This window comes from Ascaphus truei, chromosome 9 (assembly GCF_040206685.1).
Source record: "Ascaphus truei isolate aAscTru1 chromosome 9, aAscTru1.hap1, whole genome shotgun sequence".
Classification (NCBI taxonomy): Eukaryota; Metazoa; Chordata; class Amphibia; order Anura; family Ascaphidae; genus Ascaphus; species Ascaphus truei.
The window spans coordinates 70247991-70275628 of NC_134491.1; the positions used below are offsets into that span (position 1 = coordinate 70247991).

General features: G+C 40.6%; 1 protein-coding gene across 2 annotated transcripts; it reads right to left on the reverse strand.

Moving 5' to 3' along the window:
• Positions 1 to 123: 123 nt before the first annotated feature.
• On the reverse strand, positions 124 to 26425 carry LOC142503213 (uncharacterized). 2 transcript variants are annotated; one of them, XM_075615369.1, is made up of 5 exons: positions 26396 to 26425; positions 26080 to 26158; positions 16178 to 16730; positions 7651 to 7818; positions 124 to 4219 (listed from the first exon to the last, which is right to left on the reverse strand). In XM_075615369.1, the coding sequence occupies exons 3-5, from the start codon at positions 16677 to 16679 to the stop codon at positions 3978 to 3980; spliced, it is 912 nt and encodes a 303-aa protein (XP_075471484.1). In that variant the 5' UTR covers positions 16680 to 16730; positions 26080 to 26158; positions 26396 to 26425; the 3' UTR covers positions 124 to 3977. The 2 variants fall into 2 exon arrangements, with proteins under 2 accessions (XP_075471484.1, XP_075471485.1); XM_075615370.1 differs by lacking the exons at positions 26080 to 26158; positions 26396 to 26425 and adding an exon at positions 18793 to 18976.
• Between the last annotated feature and the right edge of the window lie 1213 nt (positions 26426 to 27638).

Consider the following 27638-nt stretch of genomic DNA (forward strand, 5'->3'; position numbering starts at 1 on the left):
TGAGTCGTGCGCTGTCTTCTTTCTTTTCATAGGTGCTCATGTGCATATTTTTTGCATCGATTTTCCCTAATGTCTGTTTATTCTGCCACTGTACGCTTTTACTGTGAACTATATATATATATATTTATTTTTACTTATATTTTTATTAACTTTTCAAACATAAATGGGAAGGGGGAGGATACAAAAAGTAAAAAGGGATGGGGGAACAACCATTTTGTATCAAATTTCGTACAAACAACAACAGTCACATTACATATCATACAACATTTGATAAACACCATATTTTACGTTCAGCACTCCTATATCCTCTCTCCTATCGGGAGCGCATCCCTATCCAGCATCCCAGGGATCCCAGACCCTATCATTCTTCCTAGTGATTCAGAAATGAGGTAAGTTTCTCCATTAATCGAACGTCATTGACCTTTCTAATATCCTCTCTTCTGGAGGACGGGAGTGTTTTTTTTTCACACCGTTGCTACAGCGCATCTAGTCTAGTTAATGATTAGACCTACCAAGTGGGTAGCGGGAGAGGTTAACCCCTTCATTACCTTAGCGGTATTAACCGCTAAGGTAATGAAGGGGTTAAGTCCACCCGTAAGCCCCCAGCAAAGCCTAAACACCCACCAAGGGCCGAATACCATCTTCACCGACCCCCGCTACCCACATTAAGCATGGCACTGGTGGTTAACCCTTTCATTGCCTTAGCGGTTAGCCGCTATAGTAATGAAGTTGCCTGTAAATGCATTTTTATTGCATGGGACTCATGCCGGTCTCCGGTGCTGATTTTGATAAGTATAAACTCCGGAGTCTCCCGGCATCAATCCGATGTAGGAAAAATGCATTATTTTTCTAAGTGCCGTCTCGCCGCTTCTCGGCAGCTTGTCCCCACATTCTTGCAATGTTTTTGAGGTGGGACGATTTGGAGAGGAAATCTCCATTCTGGAGCGGCGATCAGCCTTGATAAGCTGATCAGGGTACTAGAATTGAGCGAGTTTGGGAAATTGGCTATAAGTGGCTTATCGCCGCGCGTTTGTCGTTTTTATTCCCAACAAAACCCGGCAATTTTTGCGCTTATCACCGGCTTATCGGGTCTTATTTAATCACTGTAGGCTTTTTTGGCGATAAACTGGCAATAAGGGGCTTATCGCTGCTTATAGCATGAGGCCCATAGCTTGTTAGAGGATGCAAAATGGGAAATATGCAATATGCTAAAATAAAGGACAGAAACCAAAGAGTTTACTGATAAAGCACACAATTGCTACACAAAGCTTCCGAACAGCAGCATACTGTAAAGTCAATAGTTCTTTATTCAGTGGCAAGGTGAAGAACTATCCTGCCCCTATTCCTACTGTATTGACACCTCCTATTATAGAATCCCGAGATAACGGGAAATTACCTTATTTCTCTACTGGCATTGATCCCATAATTGGCGCACTTGTCATGTAAAAGTGAAAAGGGGATTTGGAAAACCATTTCTCTGCCTGTGTGATTTATTCATTAACTGAAAACTGCAGACACGGGTTACCCTCAGAGTTTAATTGCAAATTTTAAATCCGAGGACATAAGACAATGACACAAAATAAATACGTTACAGTACATTACATGTCAAATAAGGAGAACCACAGCAATTAATTAGAGTCCTCTTTTTTTCTTTAACTTTGTTGCCAGGGTAGCCAGTTACACATTAGTTGGCAAGCACTGCAGGGACCACTGGCAGTAAAGAGGTTAAACATTCACATCTTTTTATATGAACAAGAGAGAGTTGTGTATAACTCAAAAACTGAGTTCCCTGCACAATTTTGCATACCCTGATGGCTAAATTGACATCTCTTTGATAAAGCGCCATCTACGGTGGGAAACGCGTCAGAGTGTTGCTCCAGTTTCCTTACGGGCGCTATGTGCTAATAAATCTTTATTATTTTTTTACTTTTTGATCCTGTCTCCGGTTCTCTTTCTTTTTGGCTGTTCTCCATGTTACTTTTTGTACTCTTCTAAATTGACATAAATGGCAGAACAACGTTACTTATAAAATAGAAAACCCAGAGTAGTACTCTATAGGCATTTATTTTCTAAATCATAAGTTTCCAGTAGCACAGACATCTTAAGCAATAAGAGTATTCACTGCTTACAGGAGATTCATTTTGACATCCACACCGTATGCTCAAAACACCCTGTAATGACTAAAAAGAAGATGCCACTGCTAACAATAACATAAAATATCACAATAGCATAGTATCTAGTTACAGCATTCTCAAAATGCAAATGTAAAGTAAGTATTTCTTTACTTTATACTCAGTAGCTTATTAAAAACAAATAATTTTACTGTTAACAACCGACCTTCATTTTTCAGAACCCTTATGTTTACAGATGTCCTCTTTAATATGTGGATGGCAGTGACAAATTATCAAGGTTGCATACTGTACTGTAGCTTTAGTAACCTATTAAAGATGGTAATTTTCTTTTTTATATATGCGTGGTGTTGTATTTTACCCAACATTTTGAACCAGGAGATTTTGGTATTTAATTTTGAAAATATGTAAACAATTAAAATGTAAACTCCAGTTTTGTGCTACATCAAATTATGCATGTTAAATTCGGTTAAGTATTATATAACTTTTTTTGCATTGTATGACTAGCTAACTGCTCAATTGAGCTGCAAGGGCTGTTTAAAGGAATACATTTGGTACTTTTTATCTTTAGGACTGTTTATAAAATGAAAGCTTTGAATTATAGATTAGGGACCAATGTTATACAATATCTGAGATTATAAAATAAATCAGTACAATCTTCCATGAATGTATAAGTATATGTAGAATTGACATTAAGTGGGGCAAACACAATATTAAAGCAGGTGTTTCAGAAAAAGAATGTATCATTTCTGCATCTTTTTTTCTTTGCTAGCTCAAAAGCCCCACCAGATCTGGGGTGTCTAGCTAACGACTTGAATCCATTGTAAGATTTTGATTTACAAATATCTTACACTTGACACAGCTGCACACAGAAAATAGGTCAGTGTCTGAAAAAATATTTTCTCTGGGTTTAAACATGACCATTTGTAAAAAAAAAAAAAAAAGTACACCTTGTTTTAGAAAAGAAAGACAACAATTAAACTTCTTTCTAATATTGATAGAGGTGGGGAAAAAAATCCCCCAAAGTACTAAATGTTGATATGTACCAAAGTTGTTCATTTTAATGATAGGGATTTCCCGTTTTTAATTTTAGAACACTAACTGCAGCCATTAAATTGATAATATTAATTAAAGCATTTGATGACATTGCTATGTCAAATTCAGGTTTGCAATTCTCTCGTACTGCACTGTTTCTATTCTGAATGAACTTGATTATTTAAATTATTTAGGAATTCACATTTTTAAAACAGAATGTAGCATTAGATATAACTTTGGTTGTTACATATTAACCCCTTCACTACATTTTTTTTACTTTGGCAGTATTAACCTGACAATTGACAGAAAAAGCACTAGATTTGATAATTAAATTCACAGCTTTGTGGATTGCAAAAAAACTCACCTTAAGAGCAAGAAGACATTACAGAATTTGTACTAACATGACCTAATACACTTAAGGGGCAATAAGGCACTGTAGGAGTTGGATTGCTATCAGGTAACTCAACCATTTCAGGGCAATAATGCATTCAGAACGTATGTTCCCCAACCCCTATTGGAGCAAAAAAGTATTGTCTATTTAATGTACAGTAAGGCAATTCTACTTAAGATCAACAAGGCACTGTGGGGAAATAGGTTATCATGAGAAAATTCTTCAGTTAGGGTAGCATGAGCCCAAAGACCAATAATCTAATGGTAACCAAACAAACACAACGTTGGTATGTAAAATACAGAATTGAAGGGCTTAATAGTATTTATATCTACAAGACTATAAAATAAGAAATTGCTACAAACAATTCACACAACCTTTTCATAACAATAGGATTTTTAGTACTATTGGAGAAAATCCTGATGTCAGACATTTTTTCGCAATGAATGAGATGTTTCAAAGGTGGAACCATTGAAAACAGGATCCATCTCCTTGTCACCTGGCAGGAACTCGAGTCTAAACTGGCCTGGCCTTGAGCTGAATGATACATAATCATGTGGAGTGTCCTCCTCTTCTAAAACTGTCATGTTGGGGTTATAAACTCGGGGTGCATCATACAAACCCCCAGAAATCACCAGAGTGTCATCCGGGGCAGAATACCTATCAGCTGTGAAAGAAGAAGATTTGGAGAATGTTACAATGCTTACTTGTTAAAGGTCCCACTAAATGTATTATAATAAGCATCCATCGAATAATAGCAAGGATGGATTATCCATGTTAAATGGTGGTTTAGAGATGTAATCCAGCCACATTACACTTTAATTAAACACATAACCCAGGGTGCCCTTTTATAAAAACTACCCTATGAACCCTCCCTTTAACAACTCCATCTCTAATTGTTCCTATAACAACTCCATATACAGTATCTCCACCCCTAATTCGATCTCATAACCATTTCATATACTGTAGATCCTCCCCTGACCTATTACCACAACTATAACTTATCTCCAGTTACAGATCCCCTACCAATTTTCCTATTAGTGCAGGTACAATGCACCCCAGTGTCAGTCTGGACATTACCCTCTATTGAAGAGTAAGTGAACGTATAAGGCTGACAGAAAGAAATATGTGTAAGTTTTATTATATTCACACCAGGGATTTGTGCACCCAGAGTTTACCTCTACATTAAGGTAACTATGATACTGGCTTTGGCCAGATTTTAATTGCACTACTCACATAAGCTTATGCTTTATTTAACCCCTTCAGGGCTTTCACACATTTTTTTTCACCAGTCCATGGGACAATTATTACATCTATTCAGTGTAGGTACCTGCATACGATTATGCCTTGTCGTGGCATGCAGGCTTATAAATGCTTTGGCCAAAGGGATAAACAAAATAACCCTTTTTCCTGAGATTATTATTTTCTTTTAGCCTAATTGGTAGGAGTGTAGGAATTGTTCTTTTTGTTTTTCTATATGTAAGGCCTATCTTTTTACCAGCAGCAAACTTCTATGAACAGGAGTGCGGTATTATGTACAGTTTCTCACAGATAACTTCTCTCCTAACTGCTACTATAACCACCCCCCAAATCGCTCACTGACACAAATCAAAAGATTTACCTGCAATCCTTGCTACATATGTATGTATACTTGAATGGATATTTGTATTTAAATAGACGCCAAAAGTATATTCAGGCCTTTATAAAAGAGACAATACAATTCAGGGAATTCTTATACAATAAATGTATAAAATCAGACAATAGGAAAGGAAATCTCTGCTAGACAATATTTCTTTGAGAGGCTAGCAAACATTTTGAACCATCCTTAAAAACTTAGGCAATGAAAGAAGATTAAATTAGTCATCAAAAATAAATGTGTTTTCAAAACTGATCCTTAAGGATTGCACCTTTAAGAAATAAATAACTTGTCTGCATTAGGCAAAAATGGCTTTCCGATGTAAATTATAGTTATATAATCGATAGTCAATATGATGGATATTATGGAACTCCATAACCATATTTCATATAGTTAAACTGTTTAATACATCAATCTGTCAGTGATAGCCCCGTGTCACAAACCAATATTAATGAACAATCTGGGAGAAAAAGCAACGAGTTACAGCAGTGGTGCTCAAACTCAGTACTCAAGGGCTTCCAACAGGCCAAGTTTTAAGGATATCCCTGCTTCAGCAATCAGTGGCTCAGTCATTTGGACTGAGCCACCTGCGTTGAAACAGTGATATCCTTAAAACCTGGCCTGTTGGTAGAGCTTGAGTACTGAGTTTGATAACCACTGAGTTACAGCCCCCATGACTAGTTCTTATACTAGTTCTAGTACTATAGGTTCTTATAGTATTTTCAGTTTCATTCACAAAACGAGCAGCCAATCAACGTGTGGAAACTTTCCCAAGCAGCCAATCAGAGCCAAGCCGGCTAGAAAAACCAGGTCAGAGGGAAATCCAAAATAGCCAAGAGACATGCGCATGCCTGCCACCTCTCTCCCTGACTCTCTCAATGCCACCCTCTGGGCAGGCTCCACCATGTCTCGCAGAACAAGTGGCATCCCGGAGGACTGCCATTGATCTCCGTACCTGGTACTCCGCCTTTCCCCGCTGACCAAATGCTATTCACACCTCTGGGCATCCTCGGACTGCTTTGAACTCCGATGTCCAACATTTCTACAAGCTTTGCACGGGCTGCCGGTTTGGACATTGGTTCCGAATGTAAAAAGCATATTGCATTATATTAAAGTATCTTTTAATACACTTCTGAGTCTTGGGGGACAGGGAACAGAAAAGGGAATATGTGGTCCTTTTATTTCTATCTGCCTTGTTCCCCACACACTTTCCCTTGGACTCAGTTTAGAGTTTCCCCCCCCCCCCCCAACTTTATATTATATATGGTTGGGGCACCCACGACCCCTATACTGGTTGTGGGTCACCCTGGCACTAGCTGGGGTACCCCCTTTAACCTAGGGATTCCCTCAGCTACAGGAATACATGTTTATCCCAGTGCCTCATTCTTCTTTCTGGGCTGTGCTGAAGCAGGGTACCCTAGTGGTGAGTCGAGCTTGCATTTTCAAGGGGAGGTATTGCCGGGACAACGTGCCTACATGTATCCGAGAATCAGGCATGACTCCTGGCTACATTTATAGGGGAACCAACAACTCAAGACCCCAACCTCCTAGGCACATTCTGTCAATGGTTTCTCCTTGAAACTCATACCCTAGCAATCCCTGCTTGATTGCATGCCCGGAAAGGAAAAAACACAAAAAAATGCTTTAATTACAGACAGTACAATGGAATGATACAATGTTACTAGGCCCAGGAGCTAACTCTCTTGGACCCTTATACATGGAGCAGTGGTAACCAAAACAGGCTTGACCTTTATTGTATAGCCTGGTTACCCACTCCCGTCACAGGCGTTACTTAGATTCCCAGCTATTTTTACATTAATTCCCCAGTGCATTGGCCAGCTTCATTTCACAATGTGTACAGCTAAACCTCTAACATCGAAGTACAGAATGTTTTGTCTTTTTGACCTCATTAGTTTGAACTGATTGTGACGCTGGTGGTATAGAAAATGTCTGAAGTTCCCCTATTAAGTTAATGCTTAATCACTTTTCAAATTTAGGTCAGCAATTCTAATTGAATAAAGAAGAATGTGAAACTGCGGCATATCAGGGGTTCTCAAACTTTACCATATCGGAGACCACTTCATTGTACAGTAATAATCATTTTAGGACTTTCATACCCTTAGCTATATATGTATAGCCTTAAATAGTAATTAAAATGCACATATTCCAGGGAAGGGTAGGTACAGGTATAAAAAATTTAAAGGCTTTGGGGACCATCACTAAAGTCTTTGAGAACTACAGTTTGAGAAACAGTGAAATATACAATATTTACTGCCTGTTATATAGCAAAGTTCCTCATACAGTGTGAGGAGCATACAGTATTAAAGCAAGGATATTTCTGAATTAATATGCTTCCAATTCTATCTTGATTTATCACCACCAACAAGAGTTTCAGCATGTTTTGGATGAGAAACTCCTGCCTTACTCCACCATTGTACCGTTGGCACTACATAGACCTGTACCTGATTCATATGAGTTTTCACGGAGTGGGTGGTGAGAGTACTGAGATCTCCTTTTTCTGTACTTGTTGAAGCTGAAGGCAATAATACCTAAAACAGCAATGCCAAGAATGGTGCCGAAGATAGATGTCAAAACAGCCTCAGAATCCTTCAGTTTGGAGAACCGTGCATCTACAGTACAAGGGAACAGAAAGTAAAATAGTGAATAGTTACAGCAAATATATACTGTACAGCGCTATGGAATTCCACACTTGAGTTTTCCACTTATGACACAAAACATACATGTACAGTAAATAGAATGACTAGAAGACACATTATACTGATGAAATTGGCATTGCTCTTCTCAGCATTTTATTGTAATAGTGAAGACAGCAACACAGTGTTTTTGTCAAGACCTTTGGAAGGGTGCAGTTGACAACCAAAATCTTTTGTATTGTCTTTACATTCAAAATATAGCACACCTGCTAACTAACTCTGGATCATCAGTGTCATAAGAATCCAAGTCGGTCTTTCTTCAAATTTTACTCTATTATTAAGAGTTGCTAACAGACCAGCAAACAGAAATTGAACGCTAGGACTGGATCACTATAATACTGTTAACTTAGGGGTTAGTTGGCATATATGGAATAAAGGGTTCATATGACGTAATGAAACCAAACATGGTTTGACTTCCAGTATTGTTATCAACAAAAACTAACAAGATACTGAACTCTTAAAGCAGCAGAAGAGGCTTTTTTATGACTGGTTTGAAGCAGAGGGTGTCTGGAGCTGAACTGTGTTAATTTCAGCTTCGGGGACCCCCTGCTTCCTGAGATACTTACCTCTGTAGTGGTGGCGGTATCTCTGTTAAGTTGAAATGTCCCAGTCACACTGGTCAATAGGGAGCCGCAACAAATGATGTCACGGCTTCCTATTTGCCATGTGACGCGGGACCTATAAAGATGCCATTATGGTAGATTCACAGTTCCCTACCTGCAGAGATACCAACACTGCTACGGAAGTCAATATCTCTGGAAGAAGGGGTTCTCTGAAACTGAAATTAACACAGTCCAGCTCCGATGACCCCTTGCTTCAAATCTGCAATTACATTTGGTTTCATTGTTTTAAACGCAAGGAAGCCTGTTCTGCTGCTTTAACATATCAAGGTTGACAAAGAGTTCCTATCCACTCATTGGAGCTTATTCACTAGACTTCGATAAGTGAATTATAGCACTATAAATGCCCTTATTTATGGAATAAAGGGTTCATATGACGTAATGAAACCAAACATTGTATTGACTTCCAGTATTGTTATCCACAAAAAGTAACAAGATACTGAACTCTTAAAGCAGCAGAACAGACATTTTTTTAATTAACCAAAGATGGCTAATAGCGCTTCTTCCCATTAAAAAACAAGTACAGTGCAATACATAAATACAACCCCACAACCCCAATACATACAGTACAGTAATGAGCAAAATGTATATTCTCCAGATATGGATAATAGTGCATTTGCCCATAAAAATAAAACCAGCCAGCATAAAAAGGGAAAAATGTAGAAGATAAATGGGCAGTCTTTAAAACATTGTTAGAAAAGCACACTCATCAGTATATACCCTTGGGTAATGAGTATAAAAGAAATAAGTTAAAACCAATGTGGCTAAATAAACAGGTAGGGAAGAAAATGGACAAGAAGAGGAAGGCGTTTAGATTCTTTAAGTCAGAAGGGACAGAGACATCGTATCAGAATTATAAGGAATGTAACAAAAATTGCAAAAGGGCAAAAATGGATAATGAAAAAAGGATTGCAATAGAAAGTAAGGTCAACCCTAAAAAGTTCTTTAGGGGAGGGCGCATGCGCGATGGTGTGGTGGGTAGCTGCTTAAGTTGAGAGCTCCCGCCCCCGCCGCACGAAGCACACATTAATAACGTTTATTAAATAGTTTTTTGCCCTTATAGCTGCCATATACCAATCGGGGAATAGCTCAGGATGCCCCGCAGTCCACAAAGAAAAAACCGACCAGCGATCTAAGGAGATATTGAGCCGGGCGGCAACGAGGGGGGCCGAGGCAGACATGGTGCCGGGCTCTGCCGCGGGCTCAGAATCGGAGCACGAGGAGGAGGTGGAGGACACAGCAGGCCAGTTACCCGTGCAAAGATGCGACTTCGACCGCCTCTACAACAGCATGAAGTCGCTCTTCCGTGCGGAAATTCAGGACTTAAAGAAAGAAGTCCAAGGCCTGGGAGAACGCACAGGAGCGCTGGAGGAAAAAATGGCGGCTGCCACCACCACCGCGCGGAAAGCGGAGAAGCGGAGAAGCGGAAGCAGATCTCAGAGCTGGCAGAAAGACAGGAGGACTCTGAGAACAGAGACCGCCGGAGCAATCTCCGTATCAGAGGCATCTCGTAGGAAATTACAGAAATAAAAGAGTATATCACCCGCTGGTTGTCCACCTTACTCCCGGAGGTTCCCGCAACGGAGCTAGCGATGGACCGCTGCCACCGAGCCCTCCGAAGTCGGCCAGCAGCCAATGACCAACCGCGCGATATGATAGCTCGGATGCACTACTTCAGCACCCGAGAGGCAGTACTTCAAACAGCAAGGGGCCCGGGGACCTGCAGTTTCGAGGGGACCTCCCTCCAGCTGTACCAGGACTTATCCCCCATCACCCTGGCCCGACGAAAGAAACTACAACCTGTCACAAAACTGTTGCGGGACAGAGCAATTCGATACCGGTGGACCTTCCCATTCGGACTACTGGTCCTGAGGAATGGGAAGGCCGTCTCTATGAAAGAGCCAGAGGACGCCCCGGAATTCCTCCGCAAACTCGGGGTAGAAGAAGGCCCAGCTCCGGCCACCCGGAGGGACCAGAGCCCAGAAGTAGATTGGCAACAGGCCCCCAGCTCCAAAAAGCACAAGGAACGGGCGGTAGAGGAGAAAGAGTGAAAGACACGAACACTCTCACAAATGACATTCTAAAGCGGCTGTTATCGCAGTTTTGTCGGCCACAGTTGAGGCACAGTTTTCCTCCAAAATGGCGACATTACCCCTGAAGACGATGAAAGCTGATGAACAAGATCCCCACAAATTTCCAGCGGCCCCCAAAGAGCCCCACCAATGCTAAGGAGACAAGAGACACCCGCGATGTTAAACTTACCTGCAGATCCAGTGGACGCGAAAATCGGGAACCCGGAAACCAGCCGTGAAACGCACGCTCCAGAAAATGGCAACATCAGGCTGCTTGGCGGGCTTTCCAACACCTACCGGAAGAAGAAGCCATCTACGTGGGAAGAGCTGACCAGGAGATTAGCAACGACCAGGAGATTACGATTAGCAAAGTTTGTAAAAGATTACCCCCCACTGTGCCCCAAACAGTGTGGGGAACATGCAAAATGGCTGCACATGCTGTGGGGCTGCACCAAAGTGGCGCCTTTATGGGAGGAAATCCAAGATTGGCTGGAGAGAATTCTCCCCTTGGACCCCTGGCTGTACCTGCTGGGCAGGCGCAGGCGGGGGCTAAGAAGACCGGCTCAAAAATTGATTGCACACTTTGCAACAGCCATGAGGTGCGAACTCGCGGCATTGTGGAAGCAACCAGACTTACCCACGATGATGAAAATTCGGAACAGAATCTGGTATGTTTGCCGGATGGAGCAATTGACGAGTTTGGTCAATGACACCGACACAAATCCTCTAAAAATATGGGCCCCTTGGCTAGATCAATCAGACATCCCAGGGGTGAATGCCACCAATATTCTGCTGTGATAGAAAGAAATGCGTTCTCCTCTGGGGGGGCGGCACGGACAGAGACAGAACAGGGCACTAGTATGGCAGACGTAGGCAGACAGTAAGATGGCAATGAGAAGACCCATACCGAACAAGCACACTATCGGAGGTCACAGATCACAAGCAGGAGTCACTTGGCCCTCCTCCCCTGGGTTCGTCTTGTTCGTCCCGTATGTCCGTCGTCTTTCTTCTTTTTTCTTTTTCCTCACAGTACGTTATTATTTGTACCGTTTGGCATTAAAAAAAAAAATGGGAACGTGATCACTCATGTATGATAATGGGTTGTTAGACAGTATGCGAACTGTACCATGTCCCAATAAAAACCTTTTTGTTGAAAAAAAAAAAGTTCTTTAAGTACCCTAAAAAGTTCTGTAAGTACCTTAATAACAAAAAAATGAGAAAAGAAAATATAGGACCCTTTCAGTGTGAGATGGGTAGGCAGATCATTGGAGATAAGGAAAAAGCAGAGGTATTAAACAAGTTCTTTGCCTCTGTGTTTACCAGGGAAGAATCAAGTTCAATAGTAGTGCTGCCGGAGGAAGCCACAACCTCCATGTTAATGAACAATTGTTTAACTGAGGAGAAGTTCATAAGCGGCTTGAAAAAATTAAAGTAAATAATGCACCTGGCCCCGATGGCATACATCCAAGAGTTCTCAAGGAGTTAAGCTCAGTAATAGCCAAACCAGTACATTTAATATTCAAGGACTCCATTTCCACAGGCTCAGTATCACAAGATTAGTGCAAAGCAGATGTGGTGCCTATATTTAAAAAGGGAGCTAGGTCACAACCGGGGAATTGCAGACCTGTAAGCCTGACTTCAATAGTGGGGAAACTACTTGAAGGTTTAATACGGGATAATATTCAGGAATACCTAATGGAAAACATGTGATGTGATGTCATCTTAAATGGAGGGACGTCATATCCTTTAAAAAACATGGAAGCGGTCATAATTTACCACTGTGCCAATCAATTGGTTTATTGACAAATGCTTGTTTTATTTAAATGTAATTTGTTTTATTTTGTGCCTATTTTTTATAGATACATTATTAAGTGTTAGTATGGCAATCCTTGCTCATATTAGGGGTATAGTTTTCCACTGTTCCAATCAATGTGTAGCCGGGTGGGGGTAGTTGCCCCGGGGATGTTGGTCAGGCCGCCCGGGTGGGTAGCGGGTGAGGGGGGGTTAACCCCTTAATTACTATAGCGGTTACTAACAGGGGTTAGTGGTCAGTAGTTTGTTTTTTTAATGTAATGTTGCTGCCAACGGAGGATGGTCATGAGGACGAGGAGGAAGACGAGGGTGGCCTTCATCGTGGCAGGGGTAAGTAGAACTTTAATTTATCTTATACAGGCTTGTTTTATTTTTAAAGGGCAAATGCACCATTATCCATACCTGGATAATAGTAATTTTGCCCAATACTGTACTGTATGTGTTAGGGGGTGAGGAGGGGTTGGGTGTGGGTGGTGGGTGGTTTGTGTGTTGGTAGGTAGTAGGTATATTAATGTTAACACTGCTATGGTAATGAAGGGGGTATCTCCTCCCACATCCTTCCCGGTAGGCCTAACCACCCACCATGGCCCAAGTACCCCCTTTACTCACTCCCTCTACCGCCAATAAACCAGCTGTGCCTTAACCCCTTCATTGCCATAGTGATTAGCCGCTAAAGTAATGGAGCTGCTTTAATGTGATTTTTCATAATAGTGTACGGGACCAGGGGATCTCCTGAGCTGAACCGCATTAATTTCAGCTTCGGGGACCCCCTGCTCCCGAGTTATAGGCCCCGGTATGGGGTGCCGGTATCCCCTGTGCATAACTCGAGAAACAAGGGGTCCCAGAGGCTGAAATTAATGCGGTTCAGCTCAGTAGACCCCTTGCTCCCGTACACTATTAGTAAAAATCACATTAAAGCAGCTTCATTATCTTAGCGGCTAGCTGCTACAGTAATATTTTTTTTTCTTTTTTTTTTTTAATACTAGTGTTTGGAAGTAGAGAGTCTCCTGACCTGAACCACATTGATTTAAGCCTCGGGGACCCCCTACTTCCCGAGATACAGTTGCCGGTATCTCCTGCAGTATTTAAATCCCCTGGTCACGTGGGCAGTGTCGCATAGCGGCACCACATAACCGGGTCTGTAACTCAGGAAGCAGGGAGTCCCCGAGGCTGAATGCAGACTCAATACGGTTCAGGTCAGGAGACCCCCTGCTCCCGTACACTATTATTAAAATTAATATTTAAACTGCACGATCGCCTGTAAGAGCTGTGCAGGGAGACGCAGCGTCTCTGTGCAGCTCTTCCAGGCTGCAGTTTAAACAAACAGATTCAGTGCGATAGGACTTTGAAAAAAAAAAAAAACAAGTATTGTCATCTTACATTTTTTTACCACACTTTAAAAAAAATGCTGTTTTTTCTAAGGGAATACCATTTTGACACGTTTTGGTGTGCGGTTAAACAATGCAAAGTCACTCGCCATTGCACTGAGTTTAGTGAAAAGGCTCCATTGTTTTCTAACTCTTGCCCCAGCCAATTCTGGTTCACAACAGTAGTTATTATGGAAAATGGAAACATTGACAACATAGAATTCCATGAATCTTATTGGGTCCTTATTCAATATTCTGTGAAGACGTTTCCCAGAGCCTGTAGAAGAGAACAGCTCCATTCAGGTGAAGGGGACTAATATCTTCTCCAATGCAGGAAAACAGCTTCACACTATATTAATTAGGATACTTGTTACATGGAGTTGGCAACACATGGGTCTAAAGTAATTTAGGATAACTAGCTTCCTGCAGTGATAGATGGTGTATGAAAATATATTGTTAGGGCACAGCTCCTACTCTCTCTGTTGGTTTATGGTTTTCCTTGTCATATGTTATTATTTTAAATCCTATTGAAATTATTTTATCCTATTTAATAATTTGATGGTGTTATAGCGATTTATTATAACATTTTTTAATAAAACGTGTTTTTTAAGGTATATATGATGCTGTCTCACTTAAGCATATAGTGGAAAGCACATAAAAACGACAAAACAGGTAGCGCTAACCACAAAGGTATGATGTAGTGTATAATACCTTATGTTTAGATGATCAATCATACATAAGGGGCTGCCTGGGATACAAAAAACTGACCCCCTGGTCAGAACTATAGTATGAACAAAAGATAGTATCCGTGGCCGCCTAAATTAACAACTACTATGAAATGGATATCTGAAAACCAAGCCTGTTGGCTGAAGGAACGTGGCTCCTCACGGTGTGCTTTAAAGAAAAGAAAAAGCACAACACATAGCGTAATACTGTAGATTATCTGACAAACAACACTTAAGACAACATATAACAGCTAGAGCAAGTAGATTGGTGAAATTACACAATAAAAACATTTAATAACAATTAATATAATTCACAATACACATGGACATGTATTATGTGGACAAGTTAAAAATAAAATAATGATTCAAGTGCTGCGCAGCACCGATGATGACAATTGCATTGCCTTCCCCTGAGGAAGAGAGCAGAGCGCTCTCGAAACGCGTAGGGTGGCGATTTTAGTACTCAGCACCTTGGTGATAGTATCCCCACACATTGTCGAATCTATATACGCTACCAACCAGCTAGTCTGCTGTTGCTGACGGCGTGCCGAATCAGCTGCTGCCGTTTCCAATCTACTGGGTGTCCTTCCGTGCGTGCTGCGGGAGATCCTGCTTGATGATCTACACACACGTGCCGACGGAGACGCCAGCCAGCAGAGAGCAGCTTAAAGAAATGAGAGGGGATACTCTCTAAACTATACACTGCCTGCAAACCTATTCCATCTGGTGAGTAGGCATTGCAACTGTCATCATCGGTGCTGCGCAGCACTTGAATCATTATTTTATTTTTAACTTGTCCACATAATACATGTCCATGTGTATTGTGAATTATATTAATTGTTATTAAATGTTTTTATTGTGTAATTTCACCTATCTACTTCTCAGCTGTTATATGTTGTCTTAAGTGTTGTTTGTCAGATAATCTACAGTATTACGCTATGTGTTGTGCTTTTTCTTTTCTTTAAAGCACACCGTGAGGAGCCACGTTCCTTCAGCCAACAGGCTTGGTTTTCATATATCCTTTTCATAGTAGTTGTTAATTTAGGCGCCCACGGATACTATCTTTTGTTCATAATATAGTGGAAAGCACTTAATCATTTAGCAACATTCTTCATGAACTTCTCGGATTTAAAAACAGTTAAAATTCATCACAGTAAGATGTGTTGTAGGCATGTCTCCTGGATCAGTATGACTACTAGCATTTTGAACGATAAAATAGCGCAGTAATAAATGTTACAAAATATCCTACATTGCTTTGTTAGGGCCTATGGTAGGTAAAAGATCAAAACTTCAGCAGCTGGGGAAATAATGTAAAATGCGTTGCTGGCACATCTGGTAGTGAAAGGGTACGAAACATTTTTTCCCCATTTGCTTTCCTATCAACAACTTTGGTATGATAGAGTAAGACTTGAAGAAGTCCAGCCTGGATCATCATCACACAGTTGAGTTGTAAAGCGTTGGCAGGTTTTATGCTGTATTACGTTTTGCACCCCCCCACCCCTAGGTGGTCTTACGGTGGCAGAAAATAGTGGATATGAGTAAATCAGTCATTACGATCAATGACAGAAAATTGCTTGGTGGCTATTTTAGCTATGGGCAAAGTTCTCCCTTATTTAAAACTACATTCTGCTACATTGTGTATTATGGATGTCACACGTATAAATAATACTCCACCTTACCTGTCACCTGGGTTGTAGGAACTCTTTGTTGTTGAGACGTCACTACTGTAATATTATTTTCCAAGGTTGAATTTTTTTGGGTTGGGGGTAATGTTGCACTCCCTGTTGCATTACTAACATCGTCCGTTTCCCTAGACACAGGCTCAGTGACAGAAGACAGAGAAGTTGTTACTGCCCTGGTCGTGAATGTCGTAATACCTACAGATCCATTCATAGAAGTTTCTGCCGTGGAGGTGGCTTCAGTCACAAGTGACTTTGACGCTGGAATGCTCGATGCTGTGGGACTTTCTTTACTTAAACTTGCGTTCCGGTCAGTAGTACCTTCTACACTAGAAGCAGTGGTAGTTGGAGATACATATTCAGTACTGCTTACATTTCCAGAATGCCCTTGAAGTGGAGTTGTAACATTAACCAGTGTCATGTTTTGGGTTTCTGCGTTGATGCACCATAATGTGGCCATGGAAAAAATGAAGCAAACCATGCATATTATTTTGGAAGTCATCTTAGTCACCTCAGCCTTTGTATTTCTTTCTGTACCGTTTTCCTTCAAAACCTAAAAAAGGTAAACATGGAAGACACATTTTGTAACTGCTGGGAGTTTTTCCTCCATTGTGATAATAACTGGCAAATGTTTCACTGGAGTTTTTAACTATAAATATAGGGTGAATATCCCATCTATAGAAGTTAGATATTAGGAAAAGGTTGAACTCCATGGACATGTGTCTTTATTCAACCTACAGTAATCGATTCTGTGTTAAAAAAAAAAATACTAGATGCAGTTTTAAAATTTGAAAAGTGTAATGGCACATTTTGCATATCTTTTCTTATTTTACCCTTTCCTAATTGGCTCTTAGACATGGAGAGGATATTTTAGTAGTTATTACCTTATCATTCAGATGAAGAAAGACATTTTGCACTGAAGGGTTTAAATACACTAGAGCATTATATAAATACAGAATGAAAGCAATAGCAATAATAAGGTAATATTAATAGTGGAAAATATAAACATTGGTATAATAATAAACATACTATATTATATATCATACTCAAGGGCTCTTCAACTAGTTCTCCAAAGGGGCCAGATCAGAAAACATTTGGGTGAAGAAGGGCCACAAGCTTATTGTAATGTAATTTTAGATATATTTAAAGACTTGAACATTATAATATTTCAACATTTTGCAAGCATTTAGAACATTTGTACTATATATACTTACATTATCTTAACTTACAAGTGCTTTTCACTGTGAAAAAGAATCCTCTAAACCTAAGCCTATGAAATAAACAGGAGCAGAGAGTGTAAGGGGCACATCAAGGCCCTTCATAGGTTGCCTGTTGAAGAGCCCTGTTATTTTATAAAATAATACACAACTAAAGATTACAAGGTTGATCTCCCACCTTTTTCCTTTGGGTCTTAAACAGAATTCTCGACCTCAGTTTAAAAAAAAATATTTATGTTTCATTGGGAGTTTCAGCATCTCAAACATCTGGTTTCTAAGCAACGGACCATGTCTCAGTGTTCCGGGCTGCTTCAAATGCAACAGGTTAATGCTGACTTGTCGTTAAAAGAGGCCACATACACTGTAGTGCCACATAGTAGACATAAACAAAAACAAAATCTAAACCACATATCAATGCAATTGGCATCCTTAGAAAGATTAAATCACCCATCCATCACTAACAGAATGGCCAGCAATACATTGCATTAAAGGGTTGAATGAGCAAAGGTTACCAATTTCATGCCTAGGACAGACAGCACAATTAAAGGCAGGCTACAACCTAATCATGTTAAGTCTTCTGTAATAGAAAAGTTTTTTTTTTTTTTTTTTTTAAACACATTTTCAAGTTAGAAAAGTTTTTTTTAACCAAATTAGAAAAGATAATCTATGTTGGCATTTTGGTAATGCCATTTGTAACACAGAAGCTTCTGGGTGACCAATGTTATTTTATGTAACCTAGATGACAGGAAGATAGAAGTATCTCTACTGCTTAATAATTTTGTTACATTGTAACACTGGGGGATACATCGCTGCTATAGAACTCAGTCTAATAAAGAAAAAATTAAAAAGTGACAGTTGGACAGCAGACAGATGCAGAACACTAAACATGGCAGCACACAGAGGAAAACCATGAAAACATATTGTCTCTGATAACGACAGGCTGGGTTAAGGGTAAAACAGTTGATTAACAAATATACATATGTATATTTGTACATATATATATACATATATATATTTGTACATATATATATATTGTATATATACCAGCTACATTTGTATATATATATATATATATATATATATATATATATATATATATATATATATATATATATAACCAAAAGAATACCAGCTAAATTTCCAAAGCAACAAAAGCAGCTCAATCTTTGCGTGAACATGGTTGCATTTGTTTAGGAAGACAATTTATTAGACACTGGTTTTTTCTTTGACCTGCAATGGATTGTATTTTTACGTCAAGACTGTACAGTTAGTTCACCCCCTCCCTAACATGTGATTTCCTTGTGATACTGTAAACTTCATAACTTAACTTCGCTTTGAGACTCAGATGTCAAACTTTTGGAGATGTGCCAGTGAAAATGAGGTGTGTGTATTACTCACAGGTCTTATTCACTTTGTTTGCTTTGTTGCTGTTCCTGGAGGTGAGATACTGTATCGCATCATCCTTGGGATAGGCTTGTGAAATGGTTACAGGGCATCAGAAACCAGAATAGCTGGTGGTGGGTATCAAATGATTGACATCCACTAGATTGATATCTCAACATGTAACATCCTTTTCCTTGTCAAATGACCGGTGTCAAATGACCCTGCGGTGACATTTGATGCTGCGTTGCCATGGTGACGTGTCGCCTTAAGCCTAGGTTATATGTATTACAGAGACTTCGTGTGCTCCTGACATTTAATTTAAATGCTTTGGGGAAGAGCATGGGGCCTCTGTAACCACCGCACCCCTGAGCTAATTCATGTTTAGCTGTACAAGCTGTGTAATGCGGCAAGCAAAAGCATCCAAGTACAAAATTGATAAGATGTTAAAAGTGACATGGCCACTGGGTGTTCATCTGCATGTCACTACCCAGAATTCTTATCTGCAGCTTAACTGTAGTATGACTTGTGACAATGGGGTGAATGATGCATGCTTGGGGACCAGTGCAAGACATGCATATACATTTATGCGTATTTTATCTCCGTCAGCGTCAGTGAAATAGCTTTAAAGAGAACCAAAACTTTTGCTACAGTTCTAATTTTCTTAACATTAAATAGAAAATCTTGTGCTTAATCACAGTGAGGTAAACAGATCATATAAAAGAATGGGCAATTACAGACACTGCCCAATTTTATTTGAAAAAAAAAATTGCAAATCTACTGAATTATAAACAGTTGTAGTTTTAAAGGTTGGGCGTTGTATCAGGGAGAGCTTGTGGTTTCTATTTCTTCTCTTAGAACCCCATGCTTGTCACATCCTCAATAGTTATTTGCTCTCCTAAGTGTGGCTTGAAGTCCCCACGGAGCAAATCCCTATTGCTGCCTCGCGCGCGTGAGTGCACTGCGCGGGCGCGACTTAGTAATGGCCATTGCACTAGGGGGAGATACTTCACATGCATGCGCATAGGCAAGATGGTGACACCCTGATCATTTGCTCCCGTCACCACTCCGGAAGCTACCCCCCCCCACTGGACGCGGGGATGAGTGGAGGTGAGATGGACAAAAAGGGAGACCAAGGAGACCCAGTGAGCCATGGGAGACCTGGCTGTATATATATATATATATATATATAGCCATATGCCACCTTTGGCTACTAACCTGCCTTAATCCTGGCAGTAAGTCCTGGTACAATCAGGCTGCCAGTAGTCAATATGGTTTTCCCCACTCACTGGAGCTGCACTTGAGTGACAGTGGGAAGCGGTGACATCCAGCATGAGCATGTCCAATACTAGAACAATTAGGTAAATACAACCTCAGATGAACAACACATGACATATTACACCATGTCATGATTTATTTAACAAAAATAAAGCCAAAATGGAGAAGCCATGTGTGAAGAAGCAAGTACACCTTATGATTCAATAGCTTTTAGAACCACCTTTAGCAGCACTAACTTGAAGTAATCGTTTTCTGTATGACTATCAGTCTCTCACATCATTGTGGAGGAATTTTGTCCCACTCTTCTTTACAACGTTGCTTCAATTCATTGAGGTTTGTGGGCATATAAATCAGTTATACTTCATTAAAATGTCACTTCTTGGTCCAGAACCTAAAATCTCACAGGTTGTTGGTCATTTGTAGTCTAGAATCTTTGTATGTATAAGTGATATAAAATGAATAAATAATAACACTTGTATTGCACCAGACACTGCTGCATTAGAGGAAAACTAAGGGGCCTATTCTCGTAGCTCCAAAGTGTGCCAATCTGCTTCTAAAGTGCCCTTTAAAGACAAAAATCTGCAATGTTTCATCCAATATAACAAATTATATAGTTAAATACTTATCTGTCCAAAAGGTTGTGTGAATGTGTAAAGTGCCCTTTAGAAGCGGATTGACATGCTTTGCTATTCTGTAAACCCTAAGCGACAGAGAAGTCCAATGCTACATCCAATATGACAAAAATACACAGTAAAATACTTATATATTCTCTTGAAAAGGGGTCATTTAGTTTAACCCTTTGGCCAAAGCATTGTAAGCCTGCGAGCCACGACAAGGCAGACCCTGTCCACAGGTCCTAACACTACCAGATAAAATACTAATATACCTCTTTTAGGATTAAAATTCTCATTTACCTCTATTAGGAGGGAGAAAAACCAATATTGGATCTATATCCAGTAAAATGAGGATACCTGCTGACTTGAGAAGTGGGGAGGGGCGGGCTTAAGACCTGGGAAGGAGGGGTCACTAACCTCCAACAGCTAAGGCAGCTGAAATTAAGTTAACAAACACACAAAACCCCAGCAAGCTCTTTTTGGGAACCCCTGAGCCCCCACAATATATATATATGTATATAAGTGTCAAAAAGGAGAACTATTGAGCGTGGCAAATTCTGTAAACCCTACTCGCATGTCCAATTCGTGCCTACACAGCTTTTTTATTAGCTGCAATCCAATCGGCTTGTCAAAAAGGCCCGAAACTCGCATTTGTTTACAAAAACTGTAATTCTAAGCTCTGTTATGCAAACCTCTTATAAGAGCTCACATTTTTTTCACGCCACCCCAAGAATAGCGAGATTGGTATTATGAGTTACACAGCCTAAAATATGGGTTTGGCTGAGAGAGCAGAACCCATAACTCAGATTGGGGATTTAGTTAGCACCACCTCAGATCATTCCGCTTTTAAAGCAAGTACAATCTGGGCATTTTGGATGTTAAACCATGCAGTTTGTCACTTCTTCAAGAAGCGGTTTAGAAGATACGATTTGCAATAGGGAATAGGGTTTTTTCTCACATATCATTCCACTACTGCTGAACATTGACAACTTCAGAGCTACGAGAATAGGTCAGTAAGACTTGAACAAACATATAAGATGATGCAGAAATCTGGTAATATCCTTGTGACGGTGAGGGGGTAGCCAAGCTCTTAATAAAGGTCAAGTCCTGTTTTAGTTTGTCCTGATCCGAGTATAAAGGTTCAAGAGAGTCAGCTCTTGAGCCCAGTAACATTATAGTTATATGCATAACCTGTAATTTGCGTTAATAAAGAAATGTTGTGTTTTTACCTTATCGGGATTGCCAGCGAGCAGGGATTGCTAGGGCATGAGTTTAAAGGGGGGCGGGGGGGGTTGCGGAGGAATTGTTGTCAGAATGTGCCTAGGTCGTTGGGGTGCGGAGTTGTCGGTTCCCCTAAAAATGTACCTGGGAATCATGCCTCATTCTCGGATACATGTAGGCACATTGTCCCGGCAATACCTCCCTTTGAAAACGCTTGCGCGACTCACCGCTAAGGTTCCCTGCTTCAGCATAGCCAAGAAAGGTAAATGGGGCAAAGGGATGAAAAGTGTCCCTGTAACCATAAGGGGTCCCTAGGTTAAGCGGGTGTCAAGGGAGACCAGGTACTTCCACCTTTTTACCGGGATTATTCTCTGAGCAAAACAAGTTAGCAAAACAAATTGTCATTTATTTCCTTGAAACAGACGTACACACAGTGGATTGCAAAATACAGAAGAAAACACACTTACTGGGAGTCTGGGCTACAAAACTAGACTTTCCTAGGTAAAATAGAACATTAAACAAAGTCTTTAGGTTGACCGGGACTTGGCCCAAAATGTCCTGGAACTCAAATCGTCATGAAGTTCCTAACGCCACCACTCTCTTTCTTCCAGAGATGCTGAAATCCCTTGACCGGGAGATAGTCCCAAACATCCTGGAACTGTTTCCGGCTTGCAATCCCAGCCGCGACCCCTACGTTCTATTCTCAGAACTTGGCCCCGAAAAGTGGGAAAATTTCTCGCCTTGAAATTTCTGGAGCCGGCTCGCTGCTATTTCTCCAAGAGCATCTTTTGGTCGTTTCAAATTTACCACTGCTGTTCTGGTGCTTAGAATCTCACCTCTGGATTGGCTGAGGGTGTCTTATAGTATTTCAGAGTTTATTCATGAAATACTACAGCCAATCCGAGCTTGGGAAGTATCCTACCAGCCTATCATAGCGCTGCCAGTCTATCCAAGCCGGGCAAGCGTGGATTCAGAATCTGACACGGGTATGCGCCAACCTGGCACCTCTGCCACTTGTCAGGCAGAAGCCACACGAGGAGTTAGGCTCCTCACAGTCTGGGCTGGGGCAAATGGTGGTCCAATGACTTCCATTCATCCCAGGACGTGAGTACTTGTGGCCAACTCCGCTGCCCAACTGGCTTCCACACCTGGCAACCTCTGAGCCTTTCATGCCTGGGGCCCTAGCAGACTTGATGGCACCAAGCTTGGTAGCCACATGGTCTCTCGTAACCGTGGACCTGGAAGTCCCCATCTCATATACCGTGCACAAGCCTTTATACACTTTAAACATACCTGTTTTATAAAAAATACTTTACACTGTTATTTATACTTTCTAAGTCTTTTGGTTATAATGGATAGAGTAAGAATCTGCACTTTTATTCCCACTAGCCATATCCTCCACACACTGCAAACTTGACTTTTAAAACATCTCACAACCTTATGTATGTTTGGAGTACCCCCAGAATCCCTATACAGGTTCTGGGTGATCTGGGCATTAACTGGATATCCCCTCTTATACAGTACTAGGGACCCCTTTACCGTTCCAGGGATACCTCACATCCCTATGCCCCATTTACTTTTCTGGTCTGTGCTGAAGCATGGAATCTTAGCAGTGAGTCGCGCAAGAGTTTTCAAGGCAGGATTTTGACCGGAGCATTGTGCCTATATGTATCCGGGATTCCGACCTGATTCCCGGGTACATTTTTGGGGTATCCAGCAGCTCTGAATCCCAACTACCTAGGTACAATTTGAGAAGATTTTCTCCACAAAACCCACCCTGAAATTCATAGCCCAGCAATCTCTGCTTGCTGGCGCACTTGGAAGGGTTAAACACAGAAAATTATTTATTGTCGCATAATTTTACACAATGCATTGACACACACTGGGCTCAATAGCTGACACTCCTGAACCCCAATACATGGATCAGGGGTAACCAAGTGGGCTTAACCTTTATTGTGAGCCTGGTAACCCCCTCACCGTCACAGCGGGATACCCCAGTTAATGCCCAGGTAGCCCAGAACCTATATTGGGTTCATGGGTGCTCCAACCATATATGAGGTTGTGAGGGGACTCACAGAATCCAGTCTAAGTCCCATAGATAGAGTGTGGGGAATAAGGGCTGATAGAAATAAAAGTGCATCTTTCTATTCTATTCCCCATACCCAGAGACTTAGGAAGGTATTACAAGTATATTTTTATTAATACTATAGTGCTGTAATGTACTGTTGTGCACTGTAAATGAGCTGGGACTTTTGGAACCAATGTTCAGACAGACTGTCAGGGTTACCAAGTTGGTGACAGTAAGTCTGCTGGACAACAGACTTCAAAGTAGCCAGAGGATGCAAGAGATGTGAGAGCCATTTGGGTAGCAGGGAAAGGCTCAAGTACCCACGTCCTGGGACCAATGGCAGTCGTCTGGGCTGCCATTTGTTCTGCCAGACGTGGAGGAGCCTGACCCAGCAGGTGGCATGAGATAATCAGGGACGGAAGTGGCAAGCTTGCGCATGTCCCTTGGCAATTTCAGATTTCTCGCTGACCCGGCTTTCTAGACCAGCTTGGCTTTGATTGGCTACTGAGAAAGTTAATACGCGCTGATTGGCTGTAGTATTTTGTGAATGAATCTCCAAATACTATAAGAAACGTCTGAGACAATCAGGTTTGAGATTTCCAGTGGTAGAAATGCAGGCGGACATTTCAAAGATGCTCTTGTGCGAATAGCAGAACAACTGGCTTCGATTACAAGCCAGGAAAGTCTGCCCGCCAGATTCTAAGTCTCACCCAAATTCTAATAATCGAACGTAGATTGCAAGCCGATTTTAGTTCCAAGAGTTTGGTACTAACCCCCGGTCAAAAAGAGTCCAAGTTCTCAGAACAGAAGGGAGCAGTGGCATGTGGAACTTCACGCCGATTTGGGAACCAGAGGATTTCGGGCTAAGTCCCAGTCAGGGGAAAACTCTTATTTAGAGTTCCCTTCACCTAGGAGAGTCTAGTTTTCAACCCCCAGTAAGTGTGCTTTTGTCTGTATTTTGTGTTTCACTGTGTGTATGCCTATTTAAGCGAATAAATTGCAATTTAGTTAATTATCTTGTTTTGCTCAATGAATGATCCTGGTAAAAAGGTGTAAACTGCCTGGTCTCCAGTGACAATCCTCCCCTGAGAACACCAAGCAATGTCAAGGTAGATTTCAGATGTTAGTGGTTATTCATAACATTGCTGTCTTTGTGTATCATCAGTAGAATTGCTAAGCAGCGAGGTATCACAAAGTCATGTTTTTGGTTGATAAGATTGAACATGCAAACCCCTAATTAATATGCTGTAAAGCTTTAAGCTACCCAAACAAAGAGACGCCAGCTTAATTTCATATTAATGTCTCTTCTTCAACCTTATTACAGTATTAATACGTTGGTATGTGTAGCTGCTGCAGTTTTCCTATTTCCTTTTGTCAATTAAAACCTGCCCTGGTTTTAGAGTGAGTTAACCTGTGTTCCCAAGAGGTCAGTGTCAGATGTACAAATCCAAGCAACAAGTTTTATCTGACACCATCTCAGACACAAAATTGTTGCAAGAAGCAAATGATGTCATCTCAATACAGACCCCCATTCTGTTCTTACACACACACTACTTGTGGGAGTCAGGAAGGATGCAGTCAAAATAAAGCAATTTAATTATTTAGAACGTCAAAAGAAACAGAAAAAGCAGAGGAGCAGAAGCGTGCTGTTTTAATTGAGAATTGGGAGAAGGGGGCGAGAGAATGGGGAGGAGGTGGCGAGAGAATGGGGAGGAGGGGCGAGAAAATGGGGGAGGTATAGAGAGAATGGGGGGAAGGTAGAGAGAGAATGGGGGAGAAGGTAGAGAGAGAGAATGGGAAGAGGTAGAATGAATAATACAGCATCAATGGTGACACTATTAGATAAATATAATAATAATATTAATTTTTTTGTAATGTAATTTGTTGCGTTAATCATTTTTTTTTATGTGTCCCTGTTTTTCATTTTCAAAATCTGGTCACCCTATGCAGTGCACTATTGCTGCACCTACCAAAAAAGAATGAACACATTCACTACTGGCATTGACTGGCAGCAAAGGGGTAAGATGATTGCCCTTACTCTACTTCTTTGGCAGTAGAAGAGTTAAAATCACGGTGGCACATTTAAATACATGGAGAAACAAGGCATGGTTTAAATCACCCTACCTGTAATTTGGGAAGAGGCTTTCAAAGTTTCACTCCTTTAGATCTGTTGATGAATTTTGCAGTCCGGCTAACAGCCTTTCTGTAACAAAGCAAACAGGTTTACTGCTTCGTAACGCAGCTAAAATACTTCTCACAACACTTCCGGGTGTGACACTGCTCCATAAGTAGTTTGACACTTAATATTGTCTTTATTGAAGCTGCAGTAATTCACAGTGTCAGTTTGCCTACATATTCACAATTTCACCTTAAACTTAAGAAACCGCCTTCAAATAAAAGTTTGACGTTACCCAGCTAAGAAAGTTGTTGACATATGTACCTGCAGGCAGCTATTCTCGGTCATAACAGGTTTTCTATTTGTTGAAAGCCTTTGTAATAACCTCCCTGGAGGGCTGAGCCATGGTAATATCTCTATGGAAACGACTGAAAGTTTAACCAGCAGTTAGAGATTGCAGAGGTTGTTTTACAACAGGCCTTGGACGCACTTATCTGGGAAGGGTTGTTTCTCGCAATGAACACAAGTGGCTACGACTCAAGTTGAATATGCTGTGATTTTATTTAAATGGAGCTGAATTTTCCTTCAGCACCAAGAGCACAACGTGCTGAATAGAGAGAAAGGAAGAAGGACGTATAGAAAGTCAGCAGCAGCAAATAGAGCACCGGGAATACTCAACAAAAGAAGAGCAAAAGATGGACATTTCTGCCTTTCACTATTTTTAAGATATTTGTTGTTAAAAGAAAAAAATAAAGATAATTTGCTCATATATATTAGATGGCCCTGGTGTTTTGATTATGGTTTTGCCCCTAAAATGTTTATGGGGTTTGGTTCTTTTTTTTTTTTTTTTTTTAATCAGGGCAGGATGTGTGAATATATATATATATATATATATATATATATATATATATATATATATATATATATAAACCAGAAGAAAAAGGAAGAAAGTGTCCCACTAAAAGCACTCAAGCAAAATGAAGTAACAAGTTCATTTATTCATGGAAAAACATGGATCACACAAAATAAAATAAAACAGTCCCCAAAGAACCCCTCAAGCATGTATTCTAACACAAACATGAGATAGAATGTACCAAAATATAATTTAAGCAGTCAAACGACACAAAAAAAACATATATAATAAAGAATATAGAGCAGAAAAAAGGTAAATAAATCTACTCCTATGGTTTTAAGACCGACCGGTCAAAAAGAATAATCTGAAAAAGACTGCTAAGTACTAGAACCTAAATACAGCTAAATACTACACTAAATCAGTGCTAATGCAATACCACTCTGATCACAAAAAATGAGGCATATAATATATATGTAGTAACCCAAGAGAAATTATATAAACTGTTATACAATAGACAGTAAACTCTCAGGTCACCAGTTGTGTTGCTAGGATGAAAGTCCTCAAAAAGGTCCAGAGATGGTATAAATGCAAAAGTCACAGAGTGAAGTGTCCAGCAGAGGTCCACAGCAGAGGGGGGTCCCTGGGGAGTGCAAACACACAACCCCTGTTGTATGTATATATGTATATATATAAAATGTATGTATATGTAACGGG